This window comes from Pinus tabuliformis, chromosome J, assembly GCF_031772625.1.
Source record: "Pinus tabuliformis cultivar Carrire ecotype Pingquan chromosome J, CPIR1, whole genome shotgun sequence".
NCBI classification, from domain to species: Eukaryota; Viridiplantae; Streptophyta; class Pinopsida; order Pinales; family Pinaceae; genus Pinus; species Pinus tabuliformis.
Window position 1 is genome coordinate 1,020,399,599 of NC_142295.1, and position 24,373 is coordinate 1,020,423,971.

The 24,373-nt window shown below is 36.4% G+C and overlaps 1 protein-coding gene across 2 annotated transcripts; it reads left to right on the top strand.

The window, feature by feature from the left end:
- The first annotated feature begins 1,625 nt into the window (after positions 1 to 1,625).
- On the top strand, positions 1,626 to 22,940 carry LOC149230330 (protein DETOXIFICATION 40-like). Of its 2 annotated transcripts, none has more exons than XM_089376041.1 (2): positions 1,626 to 2,145; positions 22,627 to 22,940. In XM_089376041.1, exons 1-2 carry the CDS (start codon positions 1,828 to 1,830, stop codon positions 22,675 to 22,677), a joined length of 369 nt encoding a protein of 122 aa, XP_089232167.1. In that variant the 5' UTR covers positions 1,626 to 1,827; the 3' UTR covers positions 22,678 to 22,940. The 2 variants fall into 2 exon arrangements, with proteins under 2 accessions (XP_089232167.1, XP_089232168.1); XM_089376042.1 differs by lacking the exon at positions 22,627 to 22,940 and adding an exon at positions 20,054 to 20,264.
- The last annotated feature ends 1,433 nt before the right edge of the window (positions 22,941 to 24,373 follow it).

The window sequence follows — 24,373 nt, forward strand, 5'->3', positions numbered from 1 at the left end:
TAGTTGGTAAATTTTTGCTCAATTTCAACAAGCATTATAGCCATTGCAATATTGATGTTCCCACTAAGGAAAAACATTGGGGGAATTTTGAGGTAAAAAATGGGTCTAGAAACAAAACTATGTTTTAACAAAATCAACTTTAAAATAACCAATAAGATTCAAGATGATGATGATCTCATCCCAAGGGTTCTGAATTTTTTATTATTATTAATTTTTAATTGTATTTTCAACTTATGTCATTACGTGTTTACTCAAATGTCAAACATAGACACCTGCTAGTATCTAATTAAATTTCACATCCAAAGAGTACCCACATTGTATACCTTTGAGTAGGTTGGCATGAGAAAAAATTGAAAATACATGAAAAACATGCTTATTGAAAAAACACATTTTTTCGTGTATTTTCAATTTTTTCCGATGTCATTTTACTCAAAAACGTGTAGAGTTGGTACTTGTTAAATGGGATGAAAAATTTAATTCTATATTTAATGGGATGAGAAATTTAATTCTATATCCAATGAATGTCTACTTGATATTTGAGCAAACTTATAAATAAATAAACCAAAAATACTATAAAATAAATATTTTTCCATGTTTTTCTATATTCAATGAATGTCTACTTGATATTTGAACAAACTTATAAATAAATAAACCAAAACTACTATAAAAATAAATGTTTTTCCATGCTTTGCATTGGTATTGAGATACCATTTTGTTATATAATACAACATCAAACATACAACCTCCTTGCTCTTAACTATGAATTCAATTTAATTTCAATTATGTGACTTTTCCCCATTGTTACTTGTTCTATTGGTTGAAATATTAAGCTTAATCATTTATATAATATTAAGAAAAATACAGAGAGCAAACAAACCACTATCAGGATCGTAGATTTGAGGAATATGTTAGAATTTTATACTTCCACACTTCACTATTATCCATAAATTTTTAAAATATTTCTATTAAAATTATAGATTTAAGGAATATGTTAGAATTTTACACCTCTGCACTTAGCTATTGTTCTTAAAATTTTAAAATATTTCAATTAAAAATGTAAATTTCAAGAATAAATTAGATTTTTATACCTTCGCACTTGACTATAATCCATAATATTCACTTTTATCCATAAAATTTTAAAATATTTCTAGATTTTGAAATATTCACAGAATCTGAAATTTAGATAAATTCAGCCTTCTACAGTTACCATGTTTTATTTTATTAAGCAATTGTAACAATGTGTTCCTATGTTTTATTTTATTAAGCAATTGTAACAATGTGTTCCTGACTTATTAATGGTTTGACTTCCTCACTTATTAATGGTTTGACTGGTTGATAGATGTGAAAGCCGCCATCTGCCATTACCATTGAAGATAATGACTTTGAGGCACATGATCGAGATTATGAAGGGACATCGGGGGACATGCATTCCAATTTCTCTTCTTATTCTTTATTATTCTCACTTCTCACTTTTACCTCCATCTCTTTTTTTTCAGAGAAAAAAGGTTAAGCTTAATATTCTATATTATTCTCACTTCTCACTTTTACCTCCATCTTTTTTTTCTCAGAGAAAAAAAGCTTAAGCTTAATATATTATATGAGGAATATAAAAGTCCAAAATTTCTCTGTTTCTTAGACTCCTACTTTCTTCGAATTACAGATTCCACTCCCCTTGTTAGATGAAAGTTCGGTTCTCTCAATTACGTATGCTCATCATCTACGTCACTCCAATATTAATTTGCTCGAATTTGATCTTCCCAGGACTCTCGCTCTGGTTATATAGCCGTCTGTAGTGAGCAGAAATCATCGGATCCCAAGCCTCTGTCAATGGAGCCGGGTGCAGTGGACAAACCTCTACTCGCCTCTGCCGATCATGGCAGCAGCAACCATATTGATGATAAAAAGCGTCTGGAGGTCATCCTAACCAATGCAGACAACAAGCCATGGATGCAGATGATGAGAGCTGCTGTGCTCTGGGAATCCAAGTTGCTGTTTAGCCTTGCCCTGCCAGCAGTGGTGGTGTATATGGTGAACTATATAATAAGCATGGCTACTCAGATCTTATGTGGGCATCTAGGAAATCTGGAGCTTGCTGCTGCTTCTCTGGGGAACACTGGGATCCAAGTCTTCGCTTATGGACTCATGGTATATATACATTAAATACCCTGTTCATTCATCTCTATGTGTATCTACTTCAGTTTGGTATTGAATGGCAACGGATTTCCAATTTACTTCTGTGCAGAATTGAATAGTTAGTATTGGTGGACTTAGAAGTGGATACATTGAATGTATGTATGTCGAAATGCGGTAGTCTAATTGCTTGGGAGGTTTTTTTCATATTTTATAGATAAATTTGTTTGAAATTCAGGAAAATTGTATTGGAATTATAATTTTGATTTGTGAATTTTGTATAGGTTGAGTCACTTATACTCCAATGGATTAGGATGAGGATACAAGTCTTTAATAAGAATCTGAATAAGTATAATAACGGTACTATTAGTAACAAGGAGCCACTGCTGTGGTGGTAGTCCCTGCCGGGGTCTGCAGGGAAGTGCAGAACTTGGAAAGAATAAATGGAGTGAACCACAGATAAATAATAAATATAAGTTGCTGTTTTGACATTTACATCAATAAAATGCCAGGGCCCTCCTGGACTCTCCTTCCTGCCCTTTGGAACTTGCTGGGAAGATTGAGCCCATGGATAAAGCAAAAGAAGCCATATTATTAACCTGATATGCAAGTGCAAGAGAGCGAAGTCCCCCATTTTCTTCCAGCGGGGTAGATAGGTACTCAATTTGAATTTACAGGGGTTTTTTTTCAGAGAAAACCAGATTTTTGCAGGTCAAAATGGATATAAAATGTTAAAACTTGGCAGTTTTTTATATATTTTGGAGTGCCATCCCCTAAAATTTGGGGGATCTCTTCAACTGTGTCCAAAACTCGTTCGCTCAATCCCCAAATGGGAATGAAACATAATATAGATAAATATTCAAAACCCTATATTTATATTCTTGCCAAGTAATTCTGTCATTTAGGCAATTTTCACACCATTTTTTATAGTTGATTGGAATGCAGGCCCTGCTGGAAGAATGAACTCGAAATACAGAAAGCTAGTTTCCCTGTACTCTTTGAGACTGTTCTGAGTAGAAAAAGAATCAAATAATTGATCAGAGTACGTTTCGAGTCCTTAAAATTATGATTCTCCTCTATCATCTATATTTTATAAGTTACCTATGACTAGGCCAATATCAGAAAATTAATAGCATTCTAATCATAGATTCAATGAGATTCAAAACCGTAGGAGCCTAAAAGGACACGATTCATGAATTGGAATAGCTTCCAGAATTGGAAGCGCTTACTAAATGATATTACAATCTTGAATAAAAGAATAATTTTGTTTCAAAGGTTTAGCCCATGAGCCAATACACATCCATGCTTGCTTCCAATAAGGCTTTTGCAAAACCACGTCGATCCATTCCATGGCATCACACACCGCTATGCCTTCACAAATTTGCCATTTTGAGATATGATCCACATAAATATATCAGAGCATCATCCATTGACATTGCATTCAAGCATGAATTGACCCTCTTGTTTTAAATACTTAGCGCAATATGGCTTGTATTTATTAATACCTATCTGTAACCACGGGTTCAAGTTGCCATTAAAATGCAAAACAGGAGATTTTTCTATATCAAGCTGATCAATTCCAAAGTCATGCCCTAAACCAACTGAAAGCCAAGAGTCTTGCAGGCAATGTCCCAAATCTCCACGGAATATTATACCTATTTTGCTGTCGAACAGGGAAAGAGCAACATTAAGATCAATAATATTCAATCCAGACATCCATGCACACGCATTTCTATCAAAACCATTTGGGAAAAACTTTGAAGAGTTAAGGTACTTACTCAAGTGATGAAACCTTACTTCACAAATCACCATGGCACCATTTACCTTCCCATGCAAATTAATACTCCAAAGAGGTGTCAGGTCCCTTTGCACGACCACATCATCATCTAGAAATAGCACTTTGTTCAGTCTTGGAAAAATTTCAGAAACCGAAAAGTGAGGATGATTGAAGGTAGACAAGTATTTACGTGTGTAGCTCCTGAGAGTGAATGCTTGGTTAATAATATATCCAGATTTCCATGAGTCGTGCCAGAGAAGTTGTAACCAGTGTTGAAGTCAGTATCTTTGGCAACTATATATGGCTTTGTCTGGGAAATAATAACCTAAAACCATTCATTGGAATGATGTAAATATCCGTGGGCAATCATTAAGGAAAGTACAAAGGATGGTACATTAATAGAAGTAAAGCAAGATAGTTTTTTTGCATACATTCGTTGCAGAAAAATTTGAGGTCTTTGTTACAACTTCATCTTTGGAAACCTTTGATAGTTCAGACCCCAATTTGTTTAGATCATCGAGATGCCTAGAAAGATTTCTCTGCAAAATGGAGACAACAAAAGCTGGCTTTAATCAGAAAATTCATTTTAAAATTTATAATTTAAAAGCCCAGTAATATCAAAATCCATTTCTTTCATAGATCACCGACGTCAACAAACCAACATAGTATGGAAACAAGGATATATTATTTAATAAAGCAGTGAAAATTTTACAAAAGAACTATGGTAGTTATGAGATGGGTTGTATTTCTGATGGGGTCAGTGCCATATTGTGCAAGTACATTGTATAACATGGATTCATTAGAATTTGATCTTCTTACCACCAACTGGCAAAAGGCACGAAAGAAAATTGTATTTAATACATAGCCACTAGATCTTGGTGAAATCTTATGTAATAAACCTTACCTCTGTTTGTTGTGAAGCATCATCGTGTTTAGACAGACTGACAGTCCTGGTAAAATCTGTTTGGTTCTGAACACACCAAATGTAGCAAGTAAAACGTTAGAAAACTTTGATGACATCATTACAGAATTCAGTACATATACGACTTGCACAGAAGAAGAAGAAGGAAAATTGACTAAGTTATTGACTTTGGATGTCTTTCCTTCAAATTCTTAATGTGAAGTTAACAATATATTGATGTTACACAAGTTAACAGAATGTATACCAGCGTTGGAGGGACTTCATCATTGATATAGCCTGCAAGAGAAACATACAACAGGTTACAGAACAACCAAATGACTTCTTTGATGTTGAAGGGATAAAGAGGATTCAAAATTTCAAAATAAGATCAAGCTGCTCAAAGGTACTCTATCACATGCAAGTTCCTCATCGCAAAGCGTTTCTAGTGGCTACTGAAGATGCCAAATTAAGCAATCCTACTACTGGTTAGCAGTTGTCATCGCCTAGTCACCACTAAACCAAACTTACTCTATACTTCCATAAAAAAACGAATCCTCCTTCAGACTCACAAGACAGATCTATCATTATCAAATGACACAAGGTTGCACCAAGATGGGAATGACACAATGGGCATCAGATTGGGGACTGCTACTTTCTCTCTGGCTCAGTTCTACTTAATAATTTTAGGAGCTTTAAAGAAGGGCAACTTTTAAGAGTTCAGAAGAATAACTGTAAAACTAAGAAATTGTTCAGTTAGTATGCTCCTCAAGAAGCTGCATTTGGCATTTTTGTAAATATAATGAAAAAAACCCACAAACCTATTGATGAAATCCTTGAATGCACGCGACAGGAATTGAAGTCCACTGGCATTTGTGTCTAAGCTCTAAGAAAATAGTCTTAAGATTGCGTGTGGGTTTTCCAAGGAAGATGCATTCCATTTCAGTGTCCAAACATCAGGGTTTAAGGCCTCGGTGTTTTGAAGCCCTAATCCTGTGTTCTCTAATCTTTGGCATCTAATGTGCGCAAATGCGACAGCCTTAAACTGTATCTGCCCTCAAACCTCACACTCACCCTAAGTAGCTAAACATGACAATGCAGAAGGAGAGATCAAAACCCTGAGCCTACAAACTCATAAAGTTCTGAAATAAGCCTCGCAGTGCCTGCTTTTCAATGAGATCTAATACAAACATTGGCCCAAAATATTCCACAGTGCTGAGGATCTAGGCAATCATCAAATGCCCATTGTCTTAGTATACAACAAAGGGGCAAAATGGTGCAAAAAAATGCAAACAACCGACTACAAATTCCAGGAACGGGTTTCATAAAAACCTTTAAGTCCCCTTGCCCAAGTACTCCAAAGCCAGCTTCTCCATACACGACATTCTGTGTGAAGGGGGCTTCAAATCATATAAAAAATGAAATGGGTTCAGATAAACTTACTACTGTGAAATCCAACATTGAGTCCGAGCAAGAATACCAATGGAATGAGCATGGATAGAAGCACCAAAAACAGCACTATTCCATATCTCTTCCATCCCTTCTTCATAGACATAATTTCCTGCAGAAAATGCTAATCAACGGGTGCTATACGCCCTCCGTGCTTGCACCATCAGATCTGGAGGTTCAATACCCACAAACTTATTAGTGGCTGAACAGAGATTTATCACCAAATCAGCAAATGACTTCAGCTTCGGTACTATCAAAATCTCAGAAGAGCTCGCACTTGCTCAGCCTCGTTAATTCAGTAAACTCTAAGAGAAATTTGCAGCAGACATAAATTTAAACCATACATAAAGATTAAAAAGCTTCCCCTTAGACAAAATCCAATGAAAAATCCAAATATAAGTTATTGAAATGGATGTTATTTAACTGTTCCAAGGTTTTGACTTACATATAATCAAAATTTGTCAAAACACTAAAACATAATATACAACTCAAAACAACTGCAAGATTTGTAAGAAATAAACAACGCTTACTAAAATTTTTGTGATCTCATTATGGTTTGAAGCCTAAAGTTACATCATATATTATAAAATATCACAATATACCATAAGATAGTTTATATATAAGTTATTTTGAGAAATTTCTGATCTTAGAACGGTTGGAAGCTTGAACTTACATGGGACGCTATAAAATATCTTATCAAATTCACGGCGAATTCCCACCAAACTGTACCAAAAATGTAACCTATTACTCTTTGCATCCGGTGCATGAGGCAAACAGAATGATAAGCCTTGGGTAGATATTGAAATAAGAATATTAGGAGCAGCAGTGTCATAATAAAAGTGATTTCTGCCCTTTTTATAAGGTCTAGCACAATCAACTAGAAGACCACCTGCACAAATAAATAGGCATTCAGTAGCAATAGGAATTAGAATGTGATAAAGTGTATGTAGGATTTATGGAAAATATTAAATAATTATAATAAAAAAACTCTTTATACTTCAAGATAAGTTCATCTTTGCCTTCACCTAAAAAGATATCTGGATCTCTATATTTAAATAAAAATCAGAGAATCTAAGAATCTAGAAATATGTAAATACAAAGACTGTCAATCCAAATGCTCTAAGAATTTAGTAAAATGCCATTCAACATGCAACTGCTCTAGGACTTTAGTAAAATGTCAATCAACACCCAGCTGGTGTAAGAATTTAGAAAAATGTCAATCAACAGCCACCTGTGGAAGTGGCACTATGACAAATATATCAAACCAAAAGCCTTTGAGAGAACGCAAGTAATGGAGAGCAATTAAACGAGCATCCCAAACAAGTTTCCCAGAGCCCACTACAAGTGATTCCTTTGACACATATGCAAGCCTGAGCTGCAACCAAATATGCCATAAATGCAAGGCATCATTGGTAGAACGCAGAACAGTCACGAGAACAACGAACTTCCCATCTAGGTAGATGCACATTAGGTCTTTACTAATGGATAGAACATAAAAGAAAAGGGGGTCAATTGCCAATCCAATGGCACACACAGGAAGAATAATCCTGTTCCATCTCTGGATGGCTTTGCTTCTTGGGTCCAATACTATTCCAAATATCCGTTTATCTCTCTTCCTTCAGTGCAGGCATGGCTGATGAACTTAGGATTCAGTTGGAAAAACAGAGGAACCTGCATTGGCTTCCGAGTGGAGATGGTTGCTCTTATTACAGCTAATGGAATGGAAAGCTGGAGTTTCTATCTGGGTGCAAGCAAAACACTCCTCTGCTGATGTGCCTCCAGATCTTGACAGGGCAGGAGAGGCCACTGCTGCCATTGATTCTTCCCCTGCTGCTTGAGATATATTGCCTCCAGGAGGTGTTGAATTTTCTGTGCCCCTTGAAGTTTTGAAAAGCCATCTGCAAATATATTTAAGGTCCAGTCAGCGCATTCTATTACAAGATCTTAGTTGCAGCTACTCTATAACTATTTTTCAATCAATCAGACTAGAAAATTGAATATAGGAATTTAGATTACTTACGCTGCAGCTATACTCTTCAAAAAGGATGACATGCTTCTGGTTGTTATACCATTCTATGACATAATGGTTATTGCAGTGAATAAATTTGCAAGCCAAAAGACCAGGTGAAATCTCAGTCCTGAATCAACACAGAGGAAAAGGATTTAGGATTATATAGCAATGTTGCAAATCAAAGCATTGTGGCCTTTCCTTTATATTCAGGTTTAAACACACAAGAAAAGGATTTAGGATTATGTAACACGTTGTACTTGATGCAGTTAGGCAGATCACTCTAGATTTAGTGCAAATGTAGTTAATGCAGGTAGGGCACCAGCGTGAGAGGAATCTGAGAAATCTGTTGGAGTTAACCAGAGAAATGTATATCAGTCATTATCTACATTACTACTCAGCTGGACGTTTGCAAATTCTGTGGAAGCTACCAGAAATGTATATCGGCCATTCTCTCCTTCGTGCTTTGTAGATTGGAAACCATGTGACCACTCTTCAGATTGTAAATTGGAAACCATGTCAGCACTCTTCAGATATATGGCATATTCAGATGGTGTCTGGGATAAATTCTTTCCTGGTAGTGCTACCAGATTTTATGCAAAGCAGTTACCCTGTAGCATTCGCTTCGAAAATATAACTCTACGTTTGACTTTGGATCACATGTGTTTAGTAACATGCAAAAAATTTAAGCAAATTGTACAGTTAACAATAAACAGAAACATAGGTAAAATAAAATAATACCAAATGCAATACAAACCTCTGTGGTGCCTTGAGGGCAATGTACGGAGCTGTCCGCTGATTAGCAAAGCTCTCTTATCATAGCTAGTTATCAGTAGATTTTGTATAGCACTATGCCATAATTCCATGTTCAAACAACATATATTCATTTTAAAGTCCATATAGTTTGGTGCTATTTATAAAGTTTACCCGGTATGCTAACATATTGCTTCTAAGTAGTTTGCAGTACTTAATTTAATAGAGGAAAGTGCCATAGTACAACAAATTAAATAAATTATTAATAATTAATAGATCTATACAGGGAAAATAAATTATTAATACTTAATAGATCTATCCTAGGTATGGATTATTTAGGTTTAGCTATTAAAGCAGATATTAAGCTATTGATACTTTGATATATTTAGCTACTAAATCAGCTATTGATACTTGGGACATCTATGCATTTCGATTTTGTAGTGAGATGAACGTACCATTACAACTGTTCACCAGGGTTCCAATTCCCTATAATCCAACCCAATGTGTATAGCAGAGTAGCAAAGAGAGAGCAGGCTATAATCCAACCCAATGTGTATAGCAGAGTAGCAAAGAGAGTGTTGGCATTATGTTTCAGGAATGGCTATATATGTTACAGATGTTGTACTTGATGGCAACTCCCATGGCAAGGCTCTCTTTTTATTGAAAACAAAGAAGGACGCAGGAAATCAGTTCAAAAGATGCGTACCCGCAGGTACACCATGCAGAAGCCGCGTCCAGAGACGTAGGCTAGCCGTTCAGGAGGTGCGTCCACCCAGTGCACACATTTTAAGGCAGATAAAAGCACACGTGGGGGTTTCTTGTGTTTTACTCTTGGTATCTAGCCGACGGTATTGTGTTTCTATGGTGTCGGCTCGTGGTATTGTTCCATGTTTTGAGGAGGAGCTTGCCTATATAAAGCAAAGGAGATCATTTGGTTTGGGTATGTCTTTGGTTGAATATCTTATGAGGCTAGATCTGGTCTAGATCTAAAAAGGCGAATCTTCTGAAAGACTGAGATCTCTTTGGCGCATAATCAGATCTGTAGATCTGACTGTTTGGGTTACTCTTGAAGTCTTGAAATCATCTATGCCCGGAGGTACGCAGGTGCAGTAAGGGTTCAGGTGCACCGGGACGCAGGCACAGAAGGGTTCAGGTGCGGCGGGACGCAGGCGCAGAAGGGTTCAGGTGCGTCCGGGACGCAGTGCAGTAACAGGAGATCTGCGTTGCGACGCAGGGCGACTAAGGTTCAGGTGCGTCCCTGGAGCAAAAGGACGCGGCACGATAGCATTTCTGGGTGCGTCTCTGCAGCAAAGTACGCGGCGCGATAGTGTTTCTGGGTGCGTCCCTGCAGCAACAGGACGTAGTGCAGTTCAAGGAACAGTGCGTGGGCACGCAGCGCAGCAGAAGGATCTATGCGTGTGGACGCAGCGGAGCGGAAGGTTAACTGCGTCTCTGTCTTAAGATGTTCTGTTGATTGAATTTCTCTGTTGATAAGGTGTTCTGGGTTAGTTCTATTATTACTGATCTGATAACTGTAGTGGACTGTAACTGTGATGTACTTGATGATCATTTGATGCTTTATGAAAAGAAGTAGGGGGTTGCAGCTCCCTTCCAGGAGAAGACTGGAAAACGAGAGAGAGAGTTGTAGCTCTCTGCAGGTTGCAGCCTGCGTACTGGTAAAGGACTGCACTAGTACAAAATCATTGTAAAAGGAGTTTCTAATTTGAAAGAAGATAGAGACATATTGCAGCAGGTGGTTTTCACCCACATTGGGTTTCCACCTTACATCTTGTGTTCTTTGGTGTGACTATCTGTTTTCTTTGTTCATGCTCATTATTTTATGGTACTGACATGCAAAAATAATTCAAAGATCAAATAAGGAAGATTGCTAGATAATACTGATTCACCCCCCCTCTCAGTATTATTTCCAACAATTGGTATCAGAGCAGGTCCTTCAAAGAAGCTTGATCGCTTGAAGGTAGATCGTTCACCATGAGCAACTACGAGAGAGAAGCATCAATCAGGCCACCGGTTTTTGATGGGACAAACTTCAATTATTGGAAGGTAAGAGTTACTGCATATCTTCAATCTCTTGGTACAGAAGTTTGGGACATTGTAGAAACAGGCTACGCTTTTCCTTCAGCTACTCCTACAGATCCAGCAGAGAAAAAGAAGTATGAAACAAATGCAAAAGCAGTCAGTACTCTGTTAGGATGTATATCCCAAACGGAATTCATGAAGGTAATGCACTACAAATCCGCAAAAGAGATATGGGACAAAATTGTCACAAGCTATGAAGGAGATGAACAGGTAAAGCGTGCTAAACTTCAAACTCTCAGGATTCAGTATGAGACTCTCAAGATGTATAATGATGAAAGTGTGGCTAACTATTTTCTTTGGGTAGATGAGATTGTTAATTGTATGAAAAAATTGGGTGAAGAAATAAGAGAGGCTATAGTGGTTGAAAAGGTTCTAAGATCATTGTCCCCCAAATTTGAATCTAAAGTATCTGCTATAGAAGAAAAGGAAAATCTACGAATTCTCACTATGTCTCAGCTACATGGAATTCTAACTGCTTATGAAATGAGAAAGGGAGGTCCATTAGACAGAAGGGAAGCTGCTTTCAAGGCATCAGGCAAAGAAGATTATTATGAAGCAAGCCATGTTCCAGAAGAAGAGGAAGAAGAATCAAATTTTGTCAGAAATCTTCAAAGGGGTTCTGGAAGGTTCAGAGGTAAGCTGCCTTTTAAATGCTTTGCTTGTGGAAGAGTAGGTCATTATGCTGCAAAATGTCCTTATAAGGATAAAGGAAAGGAACCTGCTAGATGGAACAAGAAACAAGGTGCAAATAAGAAAAGCTACTACACCCATGAAGATAGTGATGGTTTATCAAACAGTGATGAAGATGAACAAGGTAATAAATATAAGTTGTTAATGGCATTTGAAGATGATGATTATATGGATGCTGTAGATGTGGATAACCTTTATGATGAAATTACTAGACTCAAGAGATGTATAGAAGAAAAGAATGTGATCATTGATACTCTACAATTTCAAATTGATGAAAAGGAAAAACACCTTGAAAAACTAGAAGGTGAAATTGTTGGTCTTAGAAAAGAGATTGAGAAAACAAAAGCTATTAATCTTAAGTTTGTCAAAGGATCTGAAACTTTGGATGAGATTATCAATGTGCAGCGGTCCCCTCTAAACAAGACAGGTCTGGGTTATAATGGAGAAACCTCTCAAGCATCCACCTCAAAAAGTTATCTTGATGCGGCAAGAAGAAATGAGCAAAAGAACAATGAAGATCATCAGGTAAAGCAGGGACGTATTACAAATAGAAACTATCAGGGGCAATCCATTTTAAGGGTGAACAAAAGCTACAACCAGCCATAGGTAAAATCTTCTCAGTTTGGTTCAAGAATAGATGAAAATAGAAATTACAATCAGTTGGCTGGTAGATTCAATAACCGCAGAAGCTTCTTCAATGGACAATGCTTTTCTTGCCATAACTTTGGTCACAAAGCAGCTCAATGTGTTGCATATAAAACAATCATGACTAGGGAAGCTCAAAACAAAGAAGTATGACAGGGATTACAAAAGGGACCTATAACAACTTTTCGGTTCTTGAAAATGAAGTTGAATGTTCTATTTGCAATAATTTTGGTCATGAAGACTCTAAATGCAGGAGAAGGTTTCAGCAGAAAAAGGAACAAGAGCAGAAAAAGGAACAAGCCTCAAGCACCAAAACATGGAGAATAAAGGAACCTCAAACGGAAAGATGTGGGATAGCATTTTATGCAGAGGGACAGGAAAATCTATGGTATATTGACAGTGGATGTTCGAAGCATATGACAGGTGATAAAGAAAAACTTGAGTCTTATTCTACTTTAGAAAAGGGAAAGAAAGTCTCTTTTGGAAATGATACTCCTGCAACTATAAAAGGAAAAGGCATTGCTCAGTTAAAAGAAAAGGTCAAGGCTGGAAATGTTTTGTATGTTGATGGATTGAAGCATAATCTTCTAAGTGTCAGCCAGATGTGTGATCAAAGAACCGAGGTTATATTCAGATCAAATGGATGTCTTGTTCGTGATCTTGATACAGGTAAAACAGTGCTCAAAGGCAAAAGAACTCCAAATAATCTGTACATATTTGAAGAAGGACAACAACAATGCTATCTGAGCAAGGATGAAGAGCACTGGTTATGGCATCGAAGGTTGGGACATCTAAGCTTCTCACAAATAAGGAAAGCATGCAAATATCAGGCAGTTCGCGATCTTCCAGATATCAAAATTCCTGACAACACCATATGCAAATCATGTCAGTTTGGAAAACAAACCCGAACTAACTTTCCAGAGAAAGAAGGATCAGCTAGCATGCCTCTTGAGCTAGTACATACAGATACATGCGGTCCCTTCAGAAAAAGGACACCTCGAGGAGAAGAATACTTGATATTATTTATTGACGATTTCTCTAGGTTTGTCTGGTTAGGACTTATGAAGCACAAAGATGAAGCATTCGAAAAATTCAAATCTTTCAAAGCCTTGGTTGAAAATGAATCAGGTCACAAAATTAAGTGCCTCAGATCCGACAGAGGTGGGGAATTTACTTCAAATGAATTTTTCGATTTCTGTGATGAACATGGGATAAGGAGAGAATTCTCTACAGCTAGAACTCCTCAGCAAAATGGAGTTGTTGAAAGAATGAACAGAACAATCCAACAAATGGCTCGTGCTATGCTTGATGAATCAGGAACTCCCGCAACTTTCTGGGGTGAAGCTACACATGCTGCGGTTGTTATTCTCAACAAAACAAATGTCCGGGTGAACAGCACTCAAACTCCTCATGAGCTCTGGAGTGGTAGAACTCCTTCAGTAAAGCACTTCAAAATCTTTGGGAGCAAATGCTATATCAAGAATACTGATGAGCAGCTTGGCAAACTTGAACCTAGAGCAGATGAAGGCATTCTTCTTGGTTACTCTCCATATAGCAAAGCATACAAATGCTACAATAAAAGACTTGGCAGAATTGTTGACAGCATTGATGTAGTGGTTGATGAGAAGGGATACATTCCTAGGCAAGTACATCGTGAAGACATCGAAGAAGATGAAGGCTACCCTCAAAAACAGAATGATGAAGAAGAAGAACCTCAAGAAGAACCTCAAGAAGAACCAGAGGAGCAAACAAGAATAGAAGAAAAGACTCCATCCAGATATGTTCAGAAGAACCATCCAGAATCTTAGATTATGGGACAAAAAGAAGCAGGTGTACAAACTAGAAGAACAGTTGCAGAAGCTTCAAGCTATTTGGCATTACTCTCCTCGACTGAACCACAAAATGTGAAAGAAGCATGCAAAGATGAATGTTGGGTGAAAGCAATGGATGAAGAACTTGAGCAGATCGAAAAGAACAACACTTGGGAGCTGGTTCCTAGACCAAAAGATAAGAATGTTATCGGGACTAAATGGGTCTTCAAAAACAAATTGAATGAAAATGGAGAAGTAATTAGAAACAAAGCCAGACTTGTTTGTAAAGGATATGCGCAGCAAGAAGGGATAGACTTTGAAGAAACCTTAGCTCCTGTTGCAAGACTTGAGGCCATCCGAATGTTTCTTGCTCTCTCAAGTTTTCAAAACTTCAAAGTATTTCAAATGGACGTGAAATCAGCCTTTCTAAATGGAGACTTGGAAGAAGAAGTGTACATTGAACAGCCAGATGGGTTCATTCTTGGAAATGATCCAAATCTTGTATGCAGATTGAAAAAGGCTCTCTATGGTCTCAAACAAGCTCCAAGGGCTTGGTACTACCGTTTGGACAAATATCTTCATCAACAAGGTTTTTCAAAAGGATCAGCAGATAGCAATCTTTATATAAAAGTTGAAAATGACAAATTGCTAATACTTGTTGTGTATGTAGATGACATTATTTTTGGGAGCAATGAAGAAGCTATGAGTAAAAACTTTGCCTCGGTCATGCAGAAAGAATTTGAAATGTCTTTGCTAGGAGAACTGACATATTTCCTTGGTTTGCAAATCCAACAAAAAGAAGGAGGAATCTTTTTATCTCAAACCAAGTATCTCAAACAGATTTTGAAGAAATATGGCATGGAAGATGCAAAACCAGTATGTACACCCATGGTCACAGGATGTAGTCTCAGTGCAAATGATGAATCTGCAGCAGTACATCAACCAACCTACAGATCTATGATTGGAAGTTTACTTTATTTGACAGGTACCCGACCGGATATCATGCATGCAGTTGGAATAGTTGGAAGATTTCAGGCAAATCCGAAGGAGACTCATCTACAGGCAGTGAAGAGAATTTTCAAATATCTTCAAGGGACTCAAAATTATGGCTTATGGTATCCTAGAGATACAGATCTTACACTTCATGCTTATACAGATGCAGATTGGGCCGGAAGCGTGGATGACAGGAAAAGCACAAATGGTGGTGCATTCTTTATGGGTTCCAGACTGGTATCTTGGTTCAGCAAGAAACAAAGTTCGATTGCCTTGTCTACAGCTGAAGCGGAATATGTTGCTGCTGCATCTTGTTGCACCCAACTCCTTTGGATGATGCAGACTTTGCAGGATTTTCAAATCACTTGTACACCACCTATCCCCATCTTATGTGATAACACAAGTGCAATCAGCATCTCAAAGAATCCGGTTATGCATTCAAAAACCAAGCACATACCAATCAAGTATCATTTTCTCCGGGAACAAGTGCTTGAACAGAAGGTCAAGTTGGAGTATGTTCCTTCTAAGGAACAAGTTGCTGATATTCTCACCAAACCCTTGCCCAGGGAAACTTTTGAATACCTCAGGCAAAAGCTGGGGGTTATTGATGCATCATCTTTTTGTTGAACCTTTTCTGATTGATGGTACAGGTTCAGGGGGAGCACATAATGCATTGTTGGCATTATGGAGGATGGTCAGAAGGAGATCTTGGAAATAGCTGCAATATGTCTCTATCTCTTTCATTGAGGATTATGGTTCTTTGTTGCAGATCTGGTTCAGGGGGAACATGATCTTAGGGGGAGCATACCCTTTGCCCTTGATTTCAAAGGGGGAGAATGAAGCAAAGTTTGTGAGGTTGCCATCAAGTCCAAAGGGGGAGATTGTTGGCATTATGTTTCAGGAATGGCTATATATGTTATAGATGTTGTACTTGATGGCAACTCCCATGGCAAGGCTCTCTTTTTATTGAAAACAAAGAAGGACGCAGGAAATCAGTTCAAAAGATGCGTACCCGCAGGTACACCATGTAGAAGCCGCGTCCAGAGACGCAGGCCAGCCGTTCAGGAGGTGCGTCCACCCAGTGCACACATTTTAAGGCAGATAAAAGCACACGTGGGGGTTTCTTGTGTTTTACTCTTGGTATCTAGCCGACGGTATTGTGTTTCTATGGTGTCGACTCTTGGTATTGTTCCATGTTTTGAGGAGGAGCTTGCCTATATAAAGCAAAGGAGATCATTTGGTTTGGGTATGTCTTTGGTTGAATATCTTATGAGGCTAGATCTGGTCTAGATCTAAAAAGGCGAATCTTCTGAAAGACTGAGATCTCTTTGGCGCATGATCAGATCTGTAGATCTGACTATTTGGGTTTCTCTTGAAGTCTTGAAATCATCTATGCCCGGAGCTACGCAGGTGCAGTAAGGGTTCAGGTGTGCCGGGACGCAAGCGCAGAAGGGTTCAGGTGCGGCGGGACGCAGGCGCAGAAGGGTTCAGGTGCGTTCGGGACGCAGTGCAGTAACAGGAGATCTGCGTTGCGACGCAGGGCGACTAAGGTTTAGGTGCGTCCCTGGAGCAAAAGGACGCGGTGCGATAGCATTTCTGGGTGCGTCTCTGCAGCAAAGTACGCAGCGCGATAGTGTTTCTGGGTGCGTCTCTGCAGCAACAGGACGCAGTGCAGTTCAAGGAACAGTGCGTGGGCACGCAGCGCCGCAGAAGGATCTATGCGTGTGGACGCAGCGGAGCGGAAGGTTAACTGCGTCTGGTCGCAGGCCACAGAAGGGAAAACTGTGTCTCTGTCTTAAGATGTTCTGTTGATTGAATTTCTCTGTTGATAAGGTGTTCTGGGTTAGTTCTGTTATTACTGATCTGATAACTGTAGTGGACTGTAACTGTGATGTACTTGATGATCATTTGATGCTTTATGAAAAGAAGTAGGGGGTTGTAGCTCCCTTCCAGGAGAAGACTGGAAAACGAGAGAGAGAGTTGTAGCTCTCTGCAGGTTGCAGCCTGCGTACTGGTAAAGGACTGCACCAGTACAAAATCATTGTAAAAGGAGTTTCTAATTTGAAAGAAGATAGAGACATATTGCAGAAGGTGGTTTTCACCCACATTGGGTTTCCACCTTACATCTTGTGTTCTTTGGTGTGACTATCTGTTTTCTTTGTTCATGCTCATTATTTTATGGTACTGACATGCAAAAATAATTCAAAGATCAAATAAGGAAGATTGCTAGATAATACTGATTCACCCCCCCCTCTCAGTATTATTTCCAACAGAGAGAGCAGGTTTGGTCGAAAGTGCTAAATAGTTTGGTGGAATCTGGCAGTTAAGCCCATGGAAGTTCATTTTTGCAATGTAGCATTTCAGTGTATGTATCTGAAACTAGGGAAAATTGGGAAAAAAGAAAAATAAGAGATACCACCTCCAGAACTTCATAGCTTTCAGGCATAACATAGGAAGAAACAGAAATGAGTAAGCGATTCAATATACAATTTGTCATTTAACTTCACTGGATAATAAGCACCATGTTTAATCAATCTATGGAACCTTTGGTGTTTGCATTCAGCAGCCGTAGATACAAAATTATTGCTCATCTGATGTTGCATTTGCTGTATTCAACGATATAATTTAAACCAAACATGGTACTTTTTAAGATAGAGCAAAAATATAAATACAAAAGGTGGCAAGACAATGTTTGATTGTCAAGCTTCAAGCATGTTGCAGAATGCATTCCATCTGAAATACAGGACAGAAACAGAAACAGTACAAACACACATGCATAAAGACTTTCCAGCCTTCTTTCCTGAACCGTTACCTAGATTACCCAAGAAACAAAAACTAACATAGCTTTCAGGCATAACATAGGAAGAAACAGAAATGAGTAACTGATTCAATATACAATTTGTCATTTAACTTCAGTGGATAATAAGCACCATGTTTAATCAATCTATGGAACCTTTGGTGTTCGCATTCAACAGCTGTAGATACAAAATTATTGCTCATCTGATGTTGCATTTGCTGTATTCAACGATATAATTTAAACCAAACATGGTACTTTTTAAGATGGAGCAAAAATATAAATACAAAAGGTGGCAAGACAATGTCTGGTTGTCAAGCTTCAAGCATGTTGTAGAATGCCTTCCATTTGAGATACAGAACAGAAACAGAAACAGAAACAGTACAAACACACATGCATAAAGACTTTCTAGCCTTCTTTCCTGAACCGTTGTGTACATTACCCAAGAAACAAAAACTAACAAAACAAGATGGCTTATAACAAGCTCATTATGACTAAAATTTGAACCGACAACAGAAATTTAAAATCTTCTGTTCTCGGTTTGAAGTAGCAATGGAATTTAAAATATTGAAAGTACATTTTCTTCGTAAATGAGTGGAAATTGCAAGTTAAATAGTTGTATTATAGTAAGACCATAATATGAAGAAACATATTCATATCACTTTTGCATTTGTTGTGTACGTGAAGGCCTCCATGTTCCTGGATTTTGTAATCTGTATAACAAATAGTTAGTTATAATAAAATGATAACATTGTGAATTGAAGAGAGGACATATTTGAGACAAAAGATGTTAAGTCATATGTTGATGTACCTTCCATTTGTTAGTTGACATGTAATAGCTCACTATCTTCATTGAGTGTGAACTTGCTCTGAATTTTGAAGTCATGTAACATGTAAACAATGGTAGCTTTCTGTTGCAAATATCTCTCATATGATATTGCTTTTAAATCAGGAAGTAAGTCATGTAATAAGGGCTGCCTGATAATGCACTGGACAAAGTTATTTGTAATGGATTCTATTATAGAATTTATACAATGCTTGTAGATGAAAGGGCAATTATCATTGCATTGTGAACAAAAAATTGTTCCATTGGCTATCACTATGGATGAATTCACTGGGGAGTTACAAATTGCACAAACAGGTTCGAAAGGAGTTGAATATGGATTTGTTGCGATCAGAATACCTTCGACCTGTTTATAAAGTATTCAAACGTTAATTTACATTATTACATGGCAAATGCGAAGGTAGTAAAAACACTATTATTGTTATACTTACAGCATAGGTAGATGTAGTTAGTTTTCTGAGATTGTTCAGTGCATCTGTGTTAAGTTCAGTGATGAACGTTGACTTTGATGCTCTGAATATTGTTTCTTTTGTGTTTACCTTTTTTGTTAAATTTTTGAAAAGGATGAGGGGGAAGTGTCCTTTCTGCAATTGTTTTTCCATTGAAAGGAAAAATTGTTCATATGTGTCAAACAATTGCAACTGCAAAAGAGAAAATGTTATCTATTGAAAAATACGAAAAGTAATATGCAAATACATTGTTCGTATGTGTTGAAAAATTGCAAGTGCAAGAGACAAATTACAAAAACTATAGACAAATTACAATAACTATATATTGAAGTGATGCATGCTATCTACTGAAAATTAGGAATAAGTAACATGTGAATACATACAGTTGCATTGTCATTTTCAGAATCTCCATCTTTGATATGGAATATGTAATGCAATCCAACCCGTTTGGCAAGTGTAACGGCTGCAGCGATTGTGCCAATTGGGTACATTTCTTTTTTGTTTGCAAATTGCCTAATGGTTGTATTGGGAATGAAGCAATATTCTTTGCAAACTTCAGGTACAGTTTCTATGATACTTGATTCATTAAGCAAAATTATTTTGTCACAGTCACCACGATCATAAACAGTTTTAGGCAATATCCTGAAATTTGTAATTGAGATGTTGTTTCCTTGCAAAATTTTCTGTTCATGTCGCTCCACTAAATGTTCAGGTACAGTTAACGTTATAGTCATCATTCCTTGAGCATCTGTCAAATCTGCTCGTAATATTTGACGTGATTTGTTTGCTTTATCAAGGAATGCAGTATAGACAACCATTATGTCTCCAACAAATAGCTGCCTAATTTTACGACTATTGAGATCTTCAATTGATACTTTAATTGGCAGTATCTGTTTTTGCCTATTAAAATTGCTTAGGTAGAAATTGCTATAAACATTTCTACAATGCTATGTTTCTCCTAAAAACTGAATAACTATAAATATATTAGAGTGTTGTGTTTAATATGCATACCTTTTTGATGTATCATTTTGTACATTTGTTGAATCAAGTTTTGTTGTGATTGTTTCACTTGGACTAACACAAGTAAATGCACATTTCAATATGATGTGGATATTATCACATGTATTTTGTGATAAGCAATCAATAAATAAATTGTGACATGTAACCTGTACATGTCTTCTTGTTGCATTGTTTGGGGGGACTTACTACTAGTGCTTTCTTCACTCGTCCAAGATTTTCTAATTTATATACATTTAAATATACATATGTAAAAAGAGAAGGCATATATAATAAATATTAATATTTTAAATAGAAAATAGCATATTTGTATAGTTGTCATACACATAACTTTTCAAAACAAGTGGTTGGCTTGCCTTTTATAATTGAGTTATGCGCTCTATTTCTTCAATTGTTTGTTTTCCTTTTTTAGGATTTATGCTATGTTATAGAATAGCAACATATATTTAGTTCAATTTGAAAGAGCATATAGAAGTAAAGAGTGAACAAGAACATTAAAACCATAGAACCATACATATGTAAAGATAGAATGCATATATAGTAAACATTAATATTCTAAATACAAATTGGCATATTTGTATAGTTGTCATAGACATACCTTAGTAAACATTATTATTCTAAATACAAATTAGCATATTTGTATAGTTGTCATAGACATACCTTTGCAAAACAAGTGGTTGGCTTTCCCTTTCTAATTGGGTTATGCATTCTATTTCTTCAATTGTTTCTTTTCCTTTTTGAAGATTTAGGTTATGTTATAGAATAGTAACATATATTTAGTGCAAATTAGAAGTAAAAAGTGAACAAGAACATTAAAACCATAGAACCATACATATGTAAAAATAGAATGCATATATAGTAAACATTAATATTCTAAATACAAATTAGCATATTTGTGTAGTTCTCATAGACATACCTTTGCAAAACAAGCGGTTGGCTTGCCCTTTCTAATTGGCTTATGCATTCTATTTCTTCAATTGTTTCTTTTCCTCTTTCAAGATTTATGCTATGTTATAGAATAGTAAGACATATTTAGTGCAAGCTAAAAGAACATATAAAAGTAAAAGTTGAACAAGAACAGAAGATCCATAGGAAAGGAAAGGCAAGAAGAATATACTCTGTTTGTTTATGTTCCATGTTGTTGTTCTTTTTTCTTGGTCGTTCTGTTCAATTGAAAAAGGTTTTACTGGCAGAATCTGCATTCATAAATAGATGAGGTCATATCTGCAAATTTATGATAGGATGCTTGTGTTGGTTAATTGAAAAGGGTGTCTTTGGCATAATTTGCATTGATGAATACACGACCTCATATATGTAAATGTACGATAGAATGCATAGTATGTATGCTGTTATCATTTGGTTTATTACAAAAAGAATATTGTAATATGCTTTAGTAAAATAGAAATGGTAAAACCAATGAGGTATTGCAAAAATGTCAAAATTTGCAATTTTGTAAACTATTTCATGTGTATATCATAGCTGAAGGACAAGAGATATTGTATCATGGTCAGACCAATATGTATCCAATACGAAAATTCTATATTTTATATTAGCTAGATTTGCCCAAACATGGTCAATCAATGATTTATGCATGGTATTAGTTTTGTCAATAAGGAAATGAAGATTATAGTTTTCCATGTAGGTTTCTAGCTGCTTTGTTTTTTGATTGCAATGTACCATATCAATATTGAAGTCCCCTAATATAACTATGATATTGTTTAGATCTAAGTGGCATAAAGCTTTTGCAATGACATTGAGAATATTGTTTAGATTTGCATGTGGCAATGCATATATATTGAGTATTGCAATTTGTAATGTGTGAACTTTTATTTTTGCGAGCAATGCTTCTACAAAGCGCTCTTCAAAATGGGTATGTTCAAGGATAATGATATTTTTCTTTATCAATATCATTACTCCATGCTTAATGCAACTTGAGATGCAATTGAAATTTTTGAAATATTCATTTTCCATACACAATGACATATGTGTTTCTTGTAAGCATAAGATATCAGATTGCATTGTGTCATAATCATTGCATACGTCAGTAAGATGTGCATGAAGATTACGAGTGTTCAATGAAAGAATAAAGATGGATCACAATGATTGTATTGATGAAGAGTCATATTCTAATTGCCATTTTGCAGTGGTTTGCAAACGTTGCATTTCACAATTTACTTTTTTCTTAACCTTAAAATTATTGTGTTTAAGAGGATTAAGCAAATACAATGATTCTATGTTTCTGACACGTGATAGTGGTGTGTATACTAGGCCATGCACTTGTACTCCAGTAGGGTCGAATGCAAGCCTATCCAAGGTTAAGCCTTGTGATCTATGTATTGTGCGTGCACATGCAAGTTGAATTGGAAATTGTTTCCGTATTTTCAATTGGGCCATCTTTGATGTCATAGGCATTGCTTTTGATATTCACAGTATTGGTGTCCAATCATGTGCTATGTCTAAAGTATACAAATGAGCTAGTTTTCTAGATTGTCGGTGACCAATATTAGGGTCATGGAACTTAATCCATAGAACATCGACCTTATCTGTATGGGTATATCTTTAACTATTCCATCTGCACCATTCACTAGCCCATCTGGTGCATCATAATTGCAAGCATACATTTCAACTAACATGTTCAACTTTATCAGAAGGTGTGAAGGCAAAATAGCTGTATGTTGATGGGTTGGGAAATTGCCGTTATGCTCCTCATTTTCATCAATTGAATTAATTAAAATTTCTTTGCGAGGCATCAGCATTAACATTTTCTTGTTATGCATTGCAAAATCTTTGTTTTTGTAAAATAAATAGGGAAATGTCGGATCATTTGGTACAGGGCACATGCAACTTGTATTCATATATGTTATATCATCAGATGTTTGACAATTTGTTCGCATTCTATTTAACACTGATATGAAGCTCTTATTTGTTTGTCGCATAGTCATATGCAATTGGAAGCACTTGACATTATCCTTCTAGAAATCATGTGTTATTGTTTGATTGTTGATTCTTGGTTGTTCAAAAATAAGAGAGTCTTGAATAGGTTGTGCTTGATAGAAATCGCCACAAAATATGATGTCAATGTTCCCAAAGTATTTGGTTTGGACATGTTTTATGTTTCTGAATCTACTGTCAATAGAATATAAGAACCGACTACCAATCATTGAGATCTCATCTATGAAAGCTAGCTGCAATTCTTGATATAGCTTTGATAAGTTGTCCAATACTTCTTTGATGAGTGAGAACAGTTGAGACTTGTTAAAAGGCATTAACAATGCAGAATGGATTGTTGTTCCACCTGCATTATATGCAGCTTTTCCTGTGTATGCTAATATTAGACCTTTTGGTTTCATAGGATCAGTTATGTTTTGTGAATCATAAATTCGTATAAGCATTTGGAAAATTGCTTTTGCTGTGAGTGTTTTACCTCACCTGCTCCACCTGTAATAAAAAGGTAAATTGGTTCCTTGGGGTTTTTTTTTTTAATTGCAATGTCTTTTACAATTGCTTGTTGCTCTTTGTTCAAGATTCTTCTAAGTTTGTAATACTCATTGTTCTCCATTAAAAATGGATGGGCAGTAATTTGAAATCCAAGATTGATTTTTTTCTTCATTTCAAATTGTTTTGGAAATTGCAAGTCCGATTGCAAATCATATTCCTCATAATGGGAACTGTTCTCTTGGTTTCGCATATTCATTTGGTTAGTATTCAAAGAACTAATTTGCTCATTTGTTGCAGTCTCTAAATCACCCCATGTTGGATTGATGTTATATGTAAATTTGGCTTCATTGGCTTGAATTGTTTTTTCATGTAATGTATATGCAGAGAGCCATGTAGGCAATTCTTGTTTCAATGTATTTTCACAATTTTCAAATGGCATATATAATAATAATTTCTCTCGGCAGAAGTTTTCAATATCATTGTGTTTGTTATATTTGAAAAATCGTATAACATTTGGTTTTTTCCTTTTAGATATGGGTGTGCCATCTTTCCTGTAATTTGATACAAATTCTGCAAG

What these genes read in the sequence shown, in the direction of transcription:
- LOC149230330 (XM_089376041.1), top strand. Translation starts at nt 1,828, where the DNA reads ATGGAGCCGGGTGCAGTGGACAAACCTCTACTCGCCTCTGCCGATCAT. An exon ending in TCTTCGCTTATGGACTCATG is followed by an intron (nt 2,146 to 22,626) that starts GTATATATACAT and finishes TGTGTATACTAG; the next exon opens with GCCATGCACTTGTACTCCAG.